The sequence below is a fragment of the Manis pentadactyla genome, chromosome 7 (assembly GCF_030020395.1).
Source record: "Manis pentadactyla isolate mManPen7 chromosome 7, mManPen7.hap1, whole genome shotgun sequence".
In the NCBI taxonomy this organism is placed as follows: Eukaryota; Metazoa; Chordata; class Mammalia; order Pholidota; family Manidae; genus Manis; species Manis pentadactyla.
In genome coordinates, this window is record NC_080025.1 from 131,253,532 (window position 1) to 131,269,612 (window position 16,081).

Consider the following 16,081-nt stretch of genomic DNA (forward strand, 5'->3'; position numbering starts at 1 on the left):
CTGAAAAGCACTGCTGGACCTGCTTTTCCTCACACAAAATATGGGGAGAGAAGTGCAGGTACGTGAAGGAAATGGGGGTGCATATTCTTTGCTTTGCCCAGAGTCTACACTCCTGGGAAGATACTCTTCCCAACAACAGGAAATGGAGGGCTCTTCCCTGCCTTTCTGCATTCTCAGTGAGCTAAGGTCTTATATCAAGGTGTTGGCTCCAGTTGGGGGAGACCCCTGTTCCAAGAAAAATGAGGGGTAAGGGTAAATAATACTACTGGGGTAAAGCTAGCTAGGAGCTCAGCTGGAGGTTCCCACCCTCTTTCAAACTTCAGCTCTTCACTCCTGTGATTCTCCTCCCCACAGCCTATCCTGGGTGTCCCTTCAAGAAAGGCTGTCGTTAGTATCATGGTAACACTTTTCCACTTTCTCCTTCCTCTCACCTAAATTGATAAGGATCCAGGGTATTCCTGGATTATACACACACACACACACACACACACACACTCATACTCACACTCTTTCAGTACCTTACCAGGGCCAGGCTCACCGTGACTCACGATTACTTCCTGAGAAACTAATTCATACTTCTGGAAAGAATATTAATGGTTAAGATCGACTTGAGTTGGAATTTTGGTTTGTACACAATTGTGTGACTGGGCAACTTGCTTAGCATTTTTGAGCATCATTCTTCTCCTTCATAAAATGGGGATATCAGTTCCTTTTTCAGAGAGCCACTGGAATGATTAACTGAGATAGGTGTACAGCACTTAGCACAGGCCTGGTTTACAGGAAGCAGTGAATAAATGGAAGTGAGTATTGATGTTTTATGCTAATGAGAAGAGTTTAGACAAAATATTCCCTCCCCTCACCTCTTCTCTCTGCCTAATTCGGTTTTCTCTACCTGATAAAATAACTTTTATAAAGACAAAGTTTTCTACTTTCAATCCCAGAATCGCAAAGTAGGGATTCTATTCATGCAGTCTTGGCCTAGAGAGGATTTTGCTGAACTAGCAAGAGCCAGGACTGAGCACTAGAGGTCTAAACTCTCATTCTTGTTTAGCGCTAATAAATCAGGTGCTTTTGGGCAAGTCGCTGTCCTTGCAGGACCATCAATTTCTGCTTTTATAGAGAGAGTTGGGATAGGATGAGCTTTTAAGATCTTTCTAGTTCTGACTTGCTGGGATTCTATATGAAAGGGTCATTCTCTGAGTGAATTCTTTTATTTATACTTAAGAATATTAACTGATAAATGTTTTTTCTTCTGAGACCCCCTGTGTACCTTTATCTTGACTCACATTTTCCACCTGCAGAATTAGTAATTGAAGATAGACAGTCCTGGTCATTCTAGGTTTGGATTTCAACACCACCATTTGACTTTGGGTCAGTTAATTAACGTCCCTGGAATAATTAAGGTAACTTCTCAGTTACCTCATCTATTAAATGGGGATAGACAGAGGGTAGATGTGAAGGTGAAATGGAACAAAACATTTAGAAACATTAACTCCAAAGGCTACAGTTTAATGTCCTATAGGGTGTCACCCAGTTTCAGCTTAGTGAACTTACTTCAGAATTTGTTTGTTGACTCTGAATAATACCCTGTTAACCATTTTACTGGTTCTATCATTAATTAATGAGCTGAATAAAATATTTCACATGTTTCATTCTATTTTTATATGAAAATCATGTTTTTTAACTTTTTTGAAAATTATTCTTTGGTCCTAACACTGCCTTAAGACACTTTACTTGATAGACCTCGGCAAAGCTTGCTTGCTAGATCTGATCAAGTTAATTAAAAACCAAAAACAAAAACACTGGGTTTACAGTTTTACGCTTTCTGCCTCCTTCTTCCCTCTGTCAGTTAGCTAGAGCCATTTCCTGTGGGGGTGAGGATGGGGGAAAATCCCCTTGGAGGAGCGGCTACCCACTGGAAAAAGAAATAAGCAAGCAGCAAGATGAGCCTAGCAAAAAGAGATATTTTCACTGTGGCCTTTCCATTTATGACTAGCAAGATAATGAAGGAAGGTAATTCTGAAAGCTTTATGTCAGTTTTAGCGGTCCCTCAAGCACTGAGAATGATAATAGTCAGTGGATGGTGTCCATAAGGATGTTTTTCTCCTCCCCTGGCAGCCATTGACAGGATCATTTTGTATCTGCAACTGCTATCACTGGAGCATGGAGAAAAGACCCTATAAGGCCAGGCGGATGAGGGCGACTTCCCTGCAAGGACCTCTATTGTCATCACTATGGCAATAATAGTTACTGTAATTTCCATTCTGCTTTTCTATAGAATGTCTACTTTGTAGAGCTCAAGGCTATGGATTTGTGTCACATAAAATCACACTAGCATACCATCATGGTTTGTAATCATGCAAGAGTATTTTATAAAACTGTGAAGAGAACCTATGCAACAAGATAAAAATAATTACCAATGCAGGTCACTTGACTAATGCAATTATTTATGGGATGCTAATAGCTTTTCAGAGGGTTTCAGATACAATGTCAATTTGACATTTTTTCCTCTCTGTTTGGATTATTAGACCACTGCTAGTTTTTCTCCCCAAGGACATAGCCTATCATTTCGGTGGAGGGGTGGGCGGGATGTAAATCAATTGCAGATCAGCTCTCAGTCGTTGTCTGGTAGCTTCTCCTTACTTCTCTTTACTATCCAAGGACGGAAGCCATGCCTTCTATTTCATTTACACACACCCTCATCTCCTAAGACTGAGCTGTACTTAGCGTAGAATTTCAGTGTTACTAGCTTTCCGAGAGCGAGCATTAGGGACACTTAACACTTCCAAAGTACAATGCTGCAAAAAGAGCGTTTATGAATGAAGCAGGAAAGGATGAAAAATCTCTAAGAGGAGTCTCAAATTGGGGAGAAAACAAGACAGTTGGAGACCCCAAAAAAAAAAATGGGGAGAAAAGAGGTGAAAATGAAAAAGAAGAGAAACAAAGCCAGCGACTGAACGAACTAAAGAGGAAGAAAAGGTGGCGGGGGGCACTGCAGAGAAAAAGAAAGGGAAAGTCGCGCACTAGCGGCTGTGTTTGAAAGCCGGGGAGCGCGCAGGGGCGAAGACTACAGCCCAGAATCCCTTGCGGCTCCGCCCTGGGCGTCCGTCTCCTAGGCAACCCTGGTAAACAAGATGGCGACCTCCGGGAAGGATCCCCTGAGGCCGACGTCTTCCTCCCTCCCGGGAGGCTTGGACACTTCGCTCCATGCAGCTCAGTCGATACAGTCGCGCTCAGAAAAAGAGCGTCAGTCATGCTTGTCCTCATTTCCCGTGGGGCAGAGACCGAAGGGTGACTTCCACGAAGCCTCCTCCTGTCTGCTGCAGGAGCTCATTCGCCGCTCTCTGCAGGCGGACGCCGGCGCACAGGAGGAGAGCGAGGGCGAGGCGGGATCCGAGGAGTCCTCAGAGTCCGAGATGCCGAACTTGGAGGTGTGCGCCCCCCGCCGCCCCGCGGCTGAGCCCACTGCCCCCTCCCTCTGCTCCGGGGGCGTCTCCCCCGACCGCCCCGAGGCGCCCCCTCTTCTCTTCCCACTTTGGGTTAAGCCGTTTCTTCATTCTTTGCCTGAAATATTTCCGAGTCTCTTACTTTTCGTTAGCGATTTGGTTTCTTACGAGTCAAGTTAGACAGCATCGTTAAGAAAAAGTATCTATTTGTATATGAGTTATAGCTTTAACTTTCTCAAAATCATACCTTGAAAGTATTGTGAATAGGCAGAGCTCGTCTTCGGCATCCCTTGCACATTTTCCCCACTATTGTGCAGTACTCCCCACACTGCTCCCCACTGTAGTACCTTCATCCTCTGGGGCGGTGGGAAGGGGACGTATTGTCCTGAAATAGTACGGTAAGCGATTGCTCAAAGACTGACCTAAAAGGGGTATATGTTGCATTATACCAGCGACACACACACACACACACACACACACTCTCTCTCTCTCTCTCTCTCTCTCTCTCTCTCTCTCTCTCTCTCTCTCTCTCTACCTTGGCATGTGGAGAATGTTTGCAACGTTCCTATTTGTATTGCCTGGTGGAAGCTTGGCCTTTCACATGAATACAAATTTTCTAAAATACCTCTTCTAAACACCACCTGATCACACTTCTTTCTTAACACTTATTGCTATCATCCTGTTCCTTTCTTAGCCCGTTGCCCGTTTTTTTTTTTGTTGTTGTTGTTTTGTCCCTTTCCACTTCGCATCACATCCTTCTCTTGGTTTTCAATATGTTGTTTTCTTTCTTTCAAAACCATCAATTGATTTGCCCCCTCTCAATAAACTGACGGGTTTCCCTTTTTGTTGTGGCTGCTGGGAAACTCAGAATCAATATTTTTCTAAATTTCAATCGTTTTTCTTTAGATTAAGTTTTTCTTTCCTCTTGCCTCTTCTTTCATAATATAAATTGCTTCAGATTCTTTTCAGAAGTAAATGTAATACAGAGAAATAGAATGATTCCAATATCCCCTTCTCTCATATTCTCTGGCCTCCCCTATTTGCATCTTTGCCCCTTTTCCTAGTCACCTTTCCTCCTTGAGACCAAATATGTTCCTGTTTGTTATACCTGTTCTCGTTTACAGACTCCTTTCTTCATTTGTCCTGTTTCTTATTTTCTCTGCTCTGTAACTTGCAGTGTCTTCTGTTACTCTGATTCTGCTTTTAACCACTTAAATTCTTCCCTCAGCTGGGTTCCTTCCCTTCTTCTGAAATGTCCTTTTGTTCACTTTTGACATTTTGGCCCTTTTTACCACCTTCATTTCCCATTTCGACTCCTCTTCTGCCTTCCTCTACATGGCCTGGTTACACATTAGTTTTACTCAAAGTGGACCATAGAAAATTATTACTTTGTTCATCTTTTACTGATTTTGCTACTGTTAACAGTGATTTTTTTGCAAAACTGTAGCAGTGTTTTTACAACTTTGAGATGTTTGTATGGTTTCTACCAGCTTCCACCCCAAAGGAATTCACAAATGAATCACCAGTTTACTTTATTATTCTAATTAACGCACGCTCTTCAGCTACAGGGTTCATTAGTAGCATTGTTAATCTGTCTTCAGTATGTGGTTAACAAACCAGAGAGAGGGATGACTTGGTCTGATTATTCCTTTTTGGCTTGTAGGCTCTATGTGGAAAAGTTCAGTATTTCTTCCATTTACATTCTAGATATTAATATTTATTTTGTGTACTCACATTCTATTTTAGCTCTTTAGAGTATCTCGTAAGTTTTAATACACTGAATATACCGAAAAGTCTTAAAAGGAAATATTTGGACTTCCGTGTTGAGTAATTTATTTTCCATATCTTAGCCTAGTTAAGATTTATAATGCTGTGAAAGTCACAGTGATTACTAAGTGTGTATAATACAATTAGCCTTAGATTGAGAAGCCCTTATGAACTTAAGGGAGGTACTACAGACCAGCAAAGCCAGAATACTGCCTTTGAAATCAAAGATTTGTGTAAAGCCTTTTATTACTTGTGACATTTTAAACAAGTTACTTCACCTCTCTCTGTCTCATCTGTAAGATGGGAATTTTAATACCTATCCCATAGAGCTGTAAGAATTAAATGAGAACCTATGTGTAATATAGTTAGCATTAATATATTATTTGTACTGTTACTGATACAATAATAATAACTTCCATGTTTTTCAATCTGTGAACTGTAGCCCATCAAGTGATTTAATTAATTTAGTGGTCTTTGAACAAACATTTATTGACTGCTATGTAGGAAGCACTCTTGCCTAGATAGGGCAGAAGTGTCTGGGCCCAAGAGTCGTGTCTGAGGCTTGCAAACTACTCTTGGGGAGTAACTTAATTGAAGGTATAATAATGCTTACTCATGGATAGTTATGAATATCAAACTTAGTAAGAAAGTCTATGTTAAAGTTCTTAATAAAGTGTCAGGATTGGCTTTCAAAAATCATGGATATAATGCAAAGTAGCAGCAAATAACAAGAGAAGAAGGTGAGACCGTGATTGAGGACATGCCTGGTCCCTGCACCCAAGGTCAGATAAGAAGGCAAGCAAATCACAGCCATTCAGCATCCAAAGTATTGCATACGTACAGGGATGTGTACAGAAGACAGCTGGATTGTGGGGATCAAGGAAGACTGCCAGGAAAGTAGACCCTTGCCTGGATGGAGAGGTGGTGTGTGGGCAGGTCTACTGATGACTTATAGGTGAGAGCAGAAAAAAACAGCTGAGGTAAGGGCCAGATTGGGGGGGCTTTGTGCTCTTGCACAGACTGTGGGTTTGGATCTTTAAACAGTGGGGAACTGCCCAGGGGTCAAGTGGGATTAGAATAGAGACTGGTAAGACTGGGGGCAGGGAGGTCAGTGAGACTAGCAATATCTATGGGGAGCGACAGAAGTCTGGATTAAGGCAGTGGAAGTGAGAATGGAAAAGAAGCTAACGATGACATTTAAAATATTTAGGATTGACAGTTACTAATTAAAGAATACAAGTCTAGGATGACTGCTAGCTAGGTCTGTGGCATGGTCCGGAGGAATATTAAGGCCATTAATCACACTGGGAAACAGGGGCAGGTGGAGCTGGGCACTGAGGATCTGGAATGTGAGTCATACGACTCTGGAAATCAGAGGAGGAGGTCTCAGGGTGGGAGATCTGGGAATCATCAGCAGTGGAGTCTGTAAAATCATCCAGAAAGAGAAGAGAAGAGGAGAGCCAAGGAAAGAACCCCGAGGATTGAGGTCGTTAACTGACAAGCAGATAGAGGAATCGGGAGGAAACTGGAAAGGACCGGTGAGAGAGGTAGAAGAGAGAAGAGCCATGTGGCAGGGAACCCAAGGCAAGAAAGAGTCTTGAGCATGTAGGAATGAGCTGTGTTGCCAATGGTCAAGTGGGAACAGTCCTAGAAACTGCTCATTAGCGTGGCCTATTTGGGGGTCCTTGGAAACCTTGGCCCGTGTGGTTAGGGATATGGTGAAAGCAGAGGCCTAGCCGATGTGAGTGAATGGGAGGTGACCAAAGGGGAACTAAGGCATAAAAAAAAGCAACTCCGAAGGAGCCTGGTTATTAAGGGAAACTACAGCCATAGCAGAGGGAACATGCAGGGCTGAAGGGAGCCTCTTTAGGCCAGAACAGACACCCATATTAGTATAGCCGGAGAAGTGACAGGTTGGAGAATGATAGTGGAGAGTGACTGGTTGAAATTACAGGCAAAAGAGGGCAAAATTGAGGGTCCCTGGGAAGGGTCACTGTGGAACAGAGGGAGGGGAGGCGTGTGTATGGGAAGGAGCAGGCTTCCTCTGAGAGCCCCGTGAGAGGCAGAGGGACAAGTGCAGAATGGGGAGGGGTTACGTTTGATGGTTTCTGCTTTGCCCCAGAAGCAGAAGAGGGCAGCTGCTGAGAGCAAGGACCACGGAGTGGAGGCACCAGAGGACCGTGATGACAGTCCGGGCTGGTCGTGAGCCATGGTGGGGAGCTGAAAGGCAGCTGGTGAAGCGGAGCCTCTGTAACAGCACCGAGGCCCAGCTAAAAGCTACTTAGGAGAGGCCCCGGAATGCATGGTTGTGGGGCCTTTTCCAGCCCACCCAGCAGCTCAGGGGGAGAAGTAGGTCCACTGATTCACTCACCCCATGTTTGAGCACTTCCCACATGCCAGGCCCTGGGCTCCCCCCTTTGCTCTTATACTTCAGCTATTTTGAACCCTCTGTTGTTCTGCCAATGCTCCCCTTTGCCCCTGGGTACGTGTAGCCCTTTGCCTGCAGTACCCTCCTTAGCCCTCTTTTCTGCCTCTCTTCCCCTTTCCAGAGTAACTCACAACTTTGGGACTCAACTTAATCGCTCTGTTCCCCAGGAAGCTTTTGCTAACCTCCTCCCCATTAGAGCTGATATAAAATGGATGCCCTGCCAATAGTCAAAGTACCCTGCTTACCTCTATTGTGATATTTACCAAACTCCTGAAATTGTCTCCCAGACTGACCTGGCTATCCCTTAAGGATAGATCTTACTCATAATTTTGTCTACCAAACCTAGCACACTAGCTGCTGTGTGCTTAGCATGTTATAAAGATCTTTATCCCAAATGAATGATAAACACCATCAAGCTTCAGTGTGGGAATTGATTGTGAACTTGATTCAGGTTTGGGTATGTATGTGGTAGTTGCAGTCAGGGGTCAAGATGTGAGAGAGTCATTGAAATTGCCCATGTGATGCCCAGTAGGGAGGGAGTTATAGTGAGGAGGGGACAGACAGACTCTGGGAAAGGGAAGGATGAACACACTGAAGAGTTTGTTGTCATCAAGGAACAAGTTCAGTAGCTGTTGGAAAGGTTAAAAAATAGGCTAAGTTGTGGGGTCAGAGAATTAATGGGTCTGAGCTGTCTCAGGTAGAGCAGTTTAGCGTGATGACTAGGTCCAGAGCATGGCCTGGGAGTGAGTGGCTGAAGTCGGGTGGAAATAAATTTTAAGGTGTTTGGAGTTGAGGAAATAAAAGAAATGTGTGTGTGTGTTTGCTTAGAGTAGTAGGGGTGTTGAATGGTCATCCTTAAGGATTCTGAAGCCACCCAAGGTAAAGGTAGGGCTTGTGAGGATCTGAAAGTAAGCAAAGGCCAGAAGGGACAGGCACAGACTGTGAGGGTTGCCACCAGGGTATGAGTGGGTTGCCATGGGAGTCTTGCTGTGGACATCTGGGAAAATGCTGACTGTGGCCAGTCTCCGTATCAATGGCTGCATTAAAAAACAGACATCCTCCTCCTATTAGTAAGGTACAGTATCTTCTGTGAAATAGAGAGGGTGGTCAAGTAAACTTCAGAGGTTTAGGTAGAAATTTTGGAGGGAAAGTAACACCCCCATCCCTATTCCTTCCCAGGGCTTTTGTAAGAAATTGAAATTTTATTTATATCTTTACCCCATTTGTGAACAGGTTAGTTGGCATGGATGAATGGAACACTGAGGTGTGGATTTTTCAACTTCATCAATTAGCAGTAACAACTGTCATTTATTGGGAACACTTGCTATGTTCAAGGCATTGTACGAAGAGCTTTATATACATTGTTTTCATTCTCTCTAAAACATTAAGAGTAGATAATAACATTTCCTATTTATAGATGAAGAATATGAGGCTGAGAGAAAACTTTATCTCCCTAAAGTCATATCCAGAATGGTAGATCTGGAGTTCCAATGAAACCTGCCCAGCCCCAAAGCCTGTGCAGTATCTCCGTGTGAATGGTATTTGCTTCCCTGGGTTAGTGGAATTTGAAGGAGAGAAACTCTGTAGAGCAGCACAAGCCTGCATAATTATGTCCTCAGTACCAGCAGCCTGAGCATTATTGTTGGTTCCTGAATTAATGCAGAAGACCTGGAGAGGGTATTTTGCCACCATGATCCGCATGCAGATCATGCTTAGTTCTATTGGTGCGGCTAATGGGATTACTGCATTTTATGTCCTTAGGCTGATGTTAGTGTTAATGTGTTGTTCATTATGGAGTTGAAGGCTGCACAAATACAGGCCAGATCCACCTGTTATCTCTTCTGTTTGTTATTAGGGAAAGGACGTGTTGGGTCACCACTGGTCCATGGCTGTCTGCAGACCAAAAGCCTAACTCCTTGTGAAAGTCATTAGTACTCTTCTAATAAATCTTATAAATTGTATGAATCCAGCAAAATTATCCAGTAGGAAGGGAAGTGAGGACCTGTTTCCTCTAGCAAAAAATAATCAGTTTTAGAAAGAAAACTAATTGCTTTCATTTGGGTTATGGACAAGCGGTCAGTGTTGTGGTTAGACTTGCCTTGGGGACAGATTTAGGCTTGAATTCAGGCTCCGTCACTTTCTAGCTGTGCAGTTTTGGGCAAGTTCAGGTCTGGAAGCCTTCGGGTCTTCGTCCGTAGATGGAGCCAAGAGTTCCTACCTCGGGTTGTCAAGAGGATTCAATGAGTTGACCCACTGGGAGCTCTTAGCACAAGGCCTGGAACAGAGAAGAACTCACTGTAGTCATCACCACTAACACTGATGCTTCTACTGCTCTTGTGCTCATTCCGTTTTGAATACCTAGTGCAAATGACTACCTGCAAATTTGGTGGCAGTTAAAACACTGACTTGATAAATACTCATTTAATTATAGGTAATCTATATGTGTCCTCAACACAGAATTCTTTTTGGGGCTGGTAAATTTCAGAGGGCTCAGCTCCTGGACGTGTAATACACTAAATAAGTGCTGAATATGACGGGGTGGATTGTTTCCTTTCTAATGGAAGTCCTTTCTTTGTCCACCTCTCTGGGGTTTTTTTGCAGGAGGAATTTGATGGGGTCCTGAGAGAGGAGGTCGTGGCTGAGGCACTCCACCAACTGGGGCGCTCAGGCTGTGGGACTGAACAGGTCTACCTCAATCTGACTTTATCAGTGAGTATGGCGAGGTCCCCTGGCTGGCTACACTCTGACACTGGTTGGACCATATCCGTTTTCTCTGGTACTCATAGCTTTTGTGGCGGCCCCAGATCTCAAGAGTTTTGCATTTGATGGAGACAAGTGATAAAGAATTGTTGATGTAAATGTTAGAAGCCACAGAACCCTGGACAACCCAGAAATCGGCCCCCGATCACTTCATTTTCATTCCCTTCACAGCCTGTTTCTTTCAACTTAAGTAGTCTATATTATAGCAATCAATGCTTTCTTTCGAGAGGTTGAATTTGATTCTGTAAAACCAATAAAAAACTCTTTAAAAAGAGTTTTCTCTCTGATCAGTGCCAGGACTAGAATTTATATCTAAATTGCAGGGAACAAAGTATTTTGGTATTGACTTTTTCCCCCTCTGAGCATATAAAGAAATAAGTAGCTTTAAGCTATAGCTCGCTTTCTAACAGATACCCATCATTAAAGAAAAAATGTATTGTTATTCGTTAATTGTCAAGATTTTGATACAAGCACAGAATCTTGGCTCCAATTTTACAAGAGAAGCTATAAGAGCAGAATACTCAGGGCATTTCAGTTCTTTCCTCCCTTTGTTTCTCTGTAGTCATAGAAAAATAATCTCTTCTTGTTTTCCTGGTATTGTAAAGCATTAAATATTCCTTGGAGAGCTGCAGAGTAAATGCAGAAACACGCGTGAAAAAAGCTCACTGGAATTTTGCTTGAGCACCATATTTGGCTAAAGCATACATAACTCATAGCCCTGTTCCGTCTTGAATTTGAAAGAAAGCTCTTTTCACCCATGCTGGTTTTATGGCATGTCCTTGAGAACAGCATATGAAGATTCTAATCTTTTACTATTTTCACTTCAAAACATTTTAAGGATGACTCAGCTACTTGGGCAGTAACTTACAGGGAGCAACCCTGTGTGCATTGCCCTGTGTTAGGCCCTGGAATGGTAGGTAATTCCAGCAGCCAGTGCATCTCCTATACACGTCCCCTTCAATCAATATTCTACTTATGTACATAGTGCTATGCCTTAAATTGATCTCCAAAAAAAGAAAAAGCAATCCTTTAAATCTTATTTCAGCTAGATGGACTGAAGTTTAACTTACTTTGCCACTGACCTTCTAACATATGCAATATTACACATTGAATTACTTTGCCTTAATAACCTGTCTTACTGAATATGCTTTCTTAGGGTTACCTAGCTGGGTGATTTTTTTTGCTCCTTATATCTTAATGTTGCATGCTATTTTTTTACTTTGTCTGATTACTTGTATATACAGCTTCTTTCCCAAAGTCACAGGTTTCTAGAGGGCACAGTATAGCTCTATCGCATCATTATATTTCCCATCATGCACAACACCTTATACATACTAGGTTTTCAGTAAGTATTGATTTATTTATTACTATTTAGTTGCCTTCATTAAACATTCTTATCATTATTATATTTGATAATTTGCTTGTGACACTTCATTGGCTGTCTTTTTCTGCTTCTGACATTGCAACATAAACTAGTAATATGAGTCTGTTCCCAGGAACCAAATTCCCTTCCAACCCATCTTGAAGTTCTCTAGATCGAGATTTCATGAAAAGCGTCTTGGACAAGCATTCATGAGACTTGGATCTGCTTCTCTGGTGCTGACTTGCTGTGGGATTTCAAACTATTTACATACCCCTCTCTCCCTCACATTCTTTATTTCCAAATTGGGAATAACCTGCCCCAGGGGCCTCACAGTTTTGTTTGATCAGATGAGATTACTGTGAAGAAGCTTGAAGAAGCTTTGAAAAGGGACCCTGAGAAAGTGTAGATGGTACTGTTATTAATGATGTCTTGATTAGAAGATGTGAGCTCTTCAACATTTCATTTAAATTCGAGGAATTTGCTTTTTCTTTTCTTCTACTTGATAAAGGCTTTGGCTTTATTGCTATTATATGTTATTTTTTAAATAATAAAACTCTGCTCTAAAGGGCTTCATGATCCCGCTTTAATTTGCCTTTTCATGTTAGTATTCTTGCTAACAATACTAATTTTCTAAGCTATTATTTTCTTCAAAGGAATGCACTTTTTGATGGAGTTTGTAGTCTCTTTTAAGGTCCTATTAGTAGTAGGCTTCAGATTTTGTTCTCTCACTTCTGCTATACTTTTGAAAGAAATTCTAGATTTCTGTGTGTCAGCTCTTCCAGATGTGAGAAGGCTGAGTACCAACCTGCTAAAGCAAACAGTCTTTTTTATCTTTTATTTTCTCAGGGTTGTGATTTAATTGACATTAGCATTCTCTGTGGATATGTTCACCTACAGAAGTTGGACCTTTCAGTAAATAAAATTGAAGGTATGTAATTGTTGTGCTAGTAAATTGATGGATCACTCAATTATTTCAAAAGTTAAGCTTTGCAGTATATAATATGGTTTAATGTGACAAAACTTGATGTACTATTGTGGATCAGTTTAGATGCTGATGCTCTAGTTCCCATATGAAAAAAAAGGCACCAGTGACTGATGAGTCAAGAAAAAGGCACAGGTCAGCCAACATGCAGCGTCATGCTATGCTCGAACCACAGCGATATTGAAGAGGACCGGGTGGAATGTTTGCTTTGGCTTTTCCCTCCAAGAGGCAGCTCATCACTTCTTTAGTATTTCCTGAATATATGATGATTCCCTTTTCTTGCCCTCTATTAGTTTATTCAGTGCAGTTGACTTGTCCTTTTTTTTTTTTTTTCTCTCTAATGGATTCATTTTGCTTTTGCATTTGCATTTTAATGCTGGGTAGCTGCTCCTGTTCTTCTTTCTTATTTGAGTTCTGGGATTCACAAATTTATTTTTTCCTCTCTTTTTTGTTGTCTCTATATGTATAGCTGAGCCTTTCAGCTCTCACTCTACCATTTGTAGTTCGATGTAGTATTTGTTGGGGTGCCTTGCTTACACTTAAGATTAGTCACATTTTCTTCAAAGCTGGGTTGTTGTTCCCGATATGCTGATCCTATTGAAGTTCAAGTGTACAATTTTTTCCTTTAGACTTCTAGGTAAGTAAGCCATCTTTATTTCCAGCCTGCTTTCTTCTTTCTTCACTAACAATTTTTCTGCTTGCTTCTTTAGCCTGTCATTTTTATGACAATGAAGTGTTGCTGATCATAGTCTTTTCTGGCTCATTTTCTCATTTCTTCCCCTTATATGTCTGCAGTAATTAAAATCCACTCTTCTCAATGGCTAAGAAATATTGTAGCATATTTAATTCCTAAAAATTTCAACTGTTTCTTAAAAGACTTGTTATTTCTGGTTTAAAAACTTTTTTATGGAAAATATAAACATGCGCACAAATAGGGAAACTATCGTAATGAACATTCAGATGGAGCAATTATCAGCCCTTGGCCCACCTTGTAACTCCCCACCCCCTCCCCACCCCCCAACTCTACCTCCCACCCCCATGGTAAGAGTTTTTTTAGTGTTACTGGCAAGAAATATCCCCACTCCCCAGCCTTCGAGGTTGGTTTTATTTACTGGGCAAGGAATTGCAGAGTGGCGAGGCTTCAGCAATGCTCAGGGCTGGTGAGCTGGGAAGTGACGTGGCTTCGTACTCTTGCAACTTGAGCAGGGAGTCCCCGACTTCAAATGAAGCTTTCCTCTTCAGATCGGTCTTCTTTAATCTCTTAGGGCCTATCTTATTAACTCATCAAGGGTTTGAGAATCTACTGTGTGTGAGGCACAGTATAGTTATGCTCTTCTAAGAAGAGCTTTATTAATGTTGTGCTGCAGACCCGATTTCAGCCTGCGGCAGACACCTGCGGTGTTAAAACGCAAACAAACGGCTGTTACCCTCCCTCAGAGTGTCGGGTTCGGTAGAGCTGGGGTGGGACGCAGGAATCGGCATTTCTAATTGTCTTGGAGAAAGCTATTGCTGCTGGTCCAGGATCAAACTTTGAGAACCACAGATGTAAGCGACGAGGAGCTCCTGCCATCTGGTGGGCACAGAGGTCACTACACCAAGCAGGGAGTTAACGGGCTTGCCAGAGAGAAGCCTAGCAACCCAGACCATGGACGTATTTTCTGTCTGATCTGAAAGCTTTGGCCATCCGCAAAGTGTGAAATGTACTTGTTGTCTCTTTATCTTCATCTCCGTCGTAGCTTCTGCTTCCAGAGCTCCATGGAGTAGCACTTACCTGCCCACAGGAAGGTCAGCTCCATGATTTATAGCCAAAAATGCTGATGCTGACATATGGAATGCCAAGAGTACTAACGTGTTAGTTCAGTGTCCATCCTCAGCTGATGTTCTGAAGTGCACATTTGGCATTGGAGACCCTGTTAGGGCTATAAACATATACTGTGGAAAAGTCAGTGTAGAGGTCCAGAATCTCCTAAATTTAGAGAGAGCTGCCAGCATAGGTAACTGCTCAGCCATTCCAGGATGGGCCTCAGGGACTTGGTTTGCACTCCCCCGCCACCCCGCCTAGTACGTGAGCACCGGCGCAGCCTGGAGCACACCTCCAGTGGTGGAAGGGGGGCTCAGTATTGCATGACGACCAGGCCATCTAACGCACTGTACCATTTCACCATAACTCCTAAAGAGGGGTCACCAGTATATGGTATTTTCCTAAACTGTGATGTGTTTTTGTAAGATTGATAGAGATGAGCCAGATTACTTTGATTTTTCTCTATGACCCAATGCAGAGGTGACTCTGGTTTATATTTAGTAGACATAGGCAAGGCTTGTAAAGTAATGACAGTTTTCTCCTGAGGTTTCCTTTCACAGGCAGCCTTCCTTGACTCCCTCGTTAATTCCCACCAAAGTGTTAATGTCTCAATGTATTATTCCTCCTAGAACAACTTCATAAAAAAGACAGGCTAAAGAAGGGTGTGGTTAAGACCAGAGAGATGAAATAGAAATTGGCGGGGATCTTCCGGCTTCCATGACCCTTGAGGAGGACTGATACTGGGGTAGGGTAGCAATGGGCTCGTGTTGCCTGCTGCACCTACTCCAGGGCAGGGCCCCAGCTGCCCAGCCTTCCTGCTCCGGGTTTGCCCATGTCCTTGCCACCTGGTGAAAGGTAGAAGCATTTGCTTGGCTTCCAGTGTAGAGGCTCCATTCTCCTAGCAGGGGCCATCCCCTGAGGGGCTGTAACTGCGGGTTCTATGATCTTGAAGGAGAAGAGAGGGAGAGTTATAAGTGTTGCTGTTCTCAGTGGTAGAGACAGGACTGTGAACCGCCTCATGAGTCCTTCCCTAGTCCATCCTGCTGCCCCAAGTGCATCTGCTGGGCAGCGGTAAAGACAACACAGTGCTGCACCATTTTTAGATTTTATTTGTAATTTCATTAGGAGTGATAGTAACACAGTAGTCCTTTACTTAGTATTCGAGGTTCAGAATATTTGCTTGCAATAAAATGCAAAACTCAGACTTATTTTTGAAAGTAAAATAGCAGCAATAATTTAAATCACTTCAAATAATTAATGAGATTTAGGGTTAAGTCCAACCAAAACAAAATTTTATTTATAACAAAGTTCTCTAATCATGGCATTTTCAGTCTCTCTGAAAAGACTTAATTCAGTTATTTAGGGGCTAATTATCAAGAGGATTATCTAAGGGTTTAGTTTCTCATCCTTTCCTCCAAGGCTAGCACTTGTGAGAGCATTTGACTCTTAGCCACTCACAGAGAGTGTATTGAGACATGGAGGAGGACTTGGTCATTGAAAGGGGATGGAAAGAGTGGGGGGGTGGGGGCTGGGA

The 16,081-nt window shown here is 42.7% G+C and overlaps 1 protein-coding gene across 3 annotated transcripts in view; it reads left to right on the forward strand.

Annotated features, from left to right (window-relative positions):
* Window positions 1–3,058: 3,058 nt before the first annotated feature.
* The window catches only part of LRGUK (leucine rich repeats and guanylate kinase domain containing), a 111,828-nt gene continuing 98,805 nt past the window's right edge, over window positions 3,059–16,081 (forward strand). For all 3 annotated transcript variants that reach the window (XM_036905581.2, XM_057504778.1, XM_057504779.1), the window contains exons 1-3: window positions 3,059–3,431; window positions 10,243–10,350; window positions 12,611–12,692. In XM_036905581.2, coding sequence (XP_036761476.2) covers window positions 3,135–3,431; window positions 10,243–10,350; window positions 12,611–12,692 — 487 coding nt within the window. In that variant the 5' untranslated portion in view covers window positions 3,059–3,134. The remainder of the gene's footprint in view (window positions 3,432–10,242; window positions 10,351–12,610; window positions 12,693–16,081) is intronic.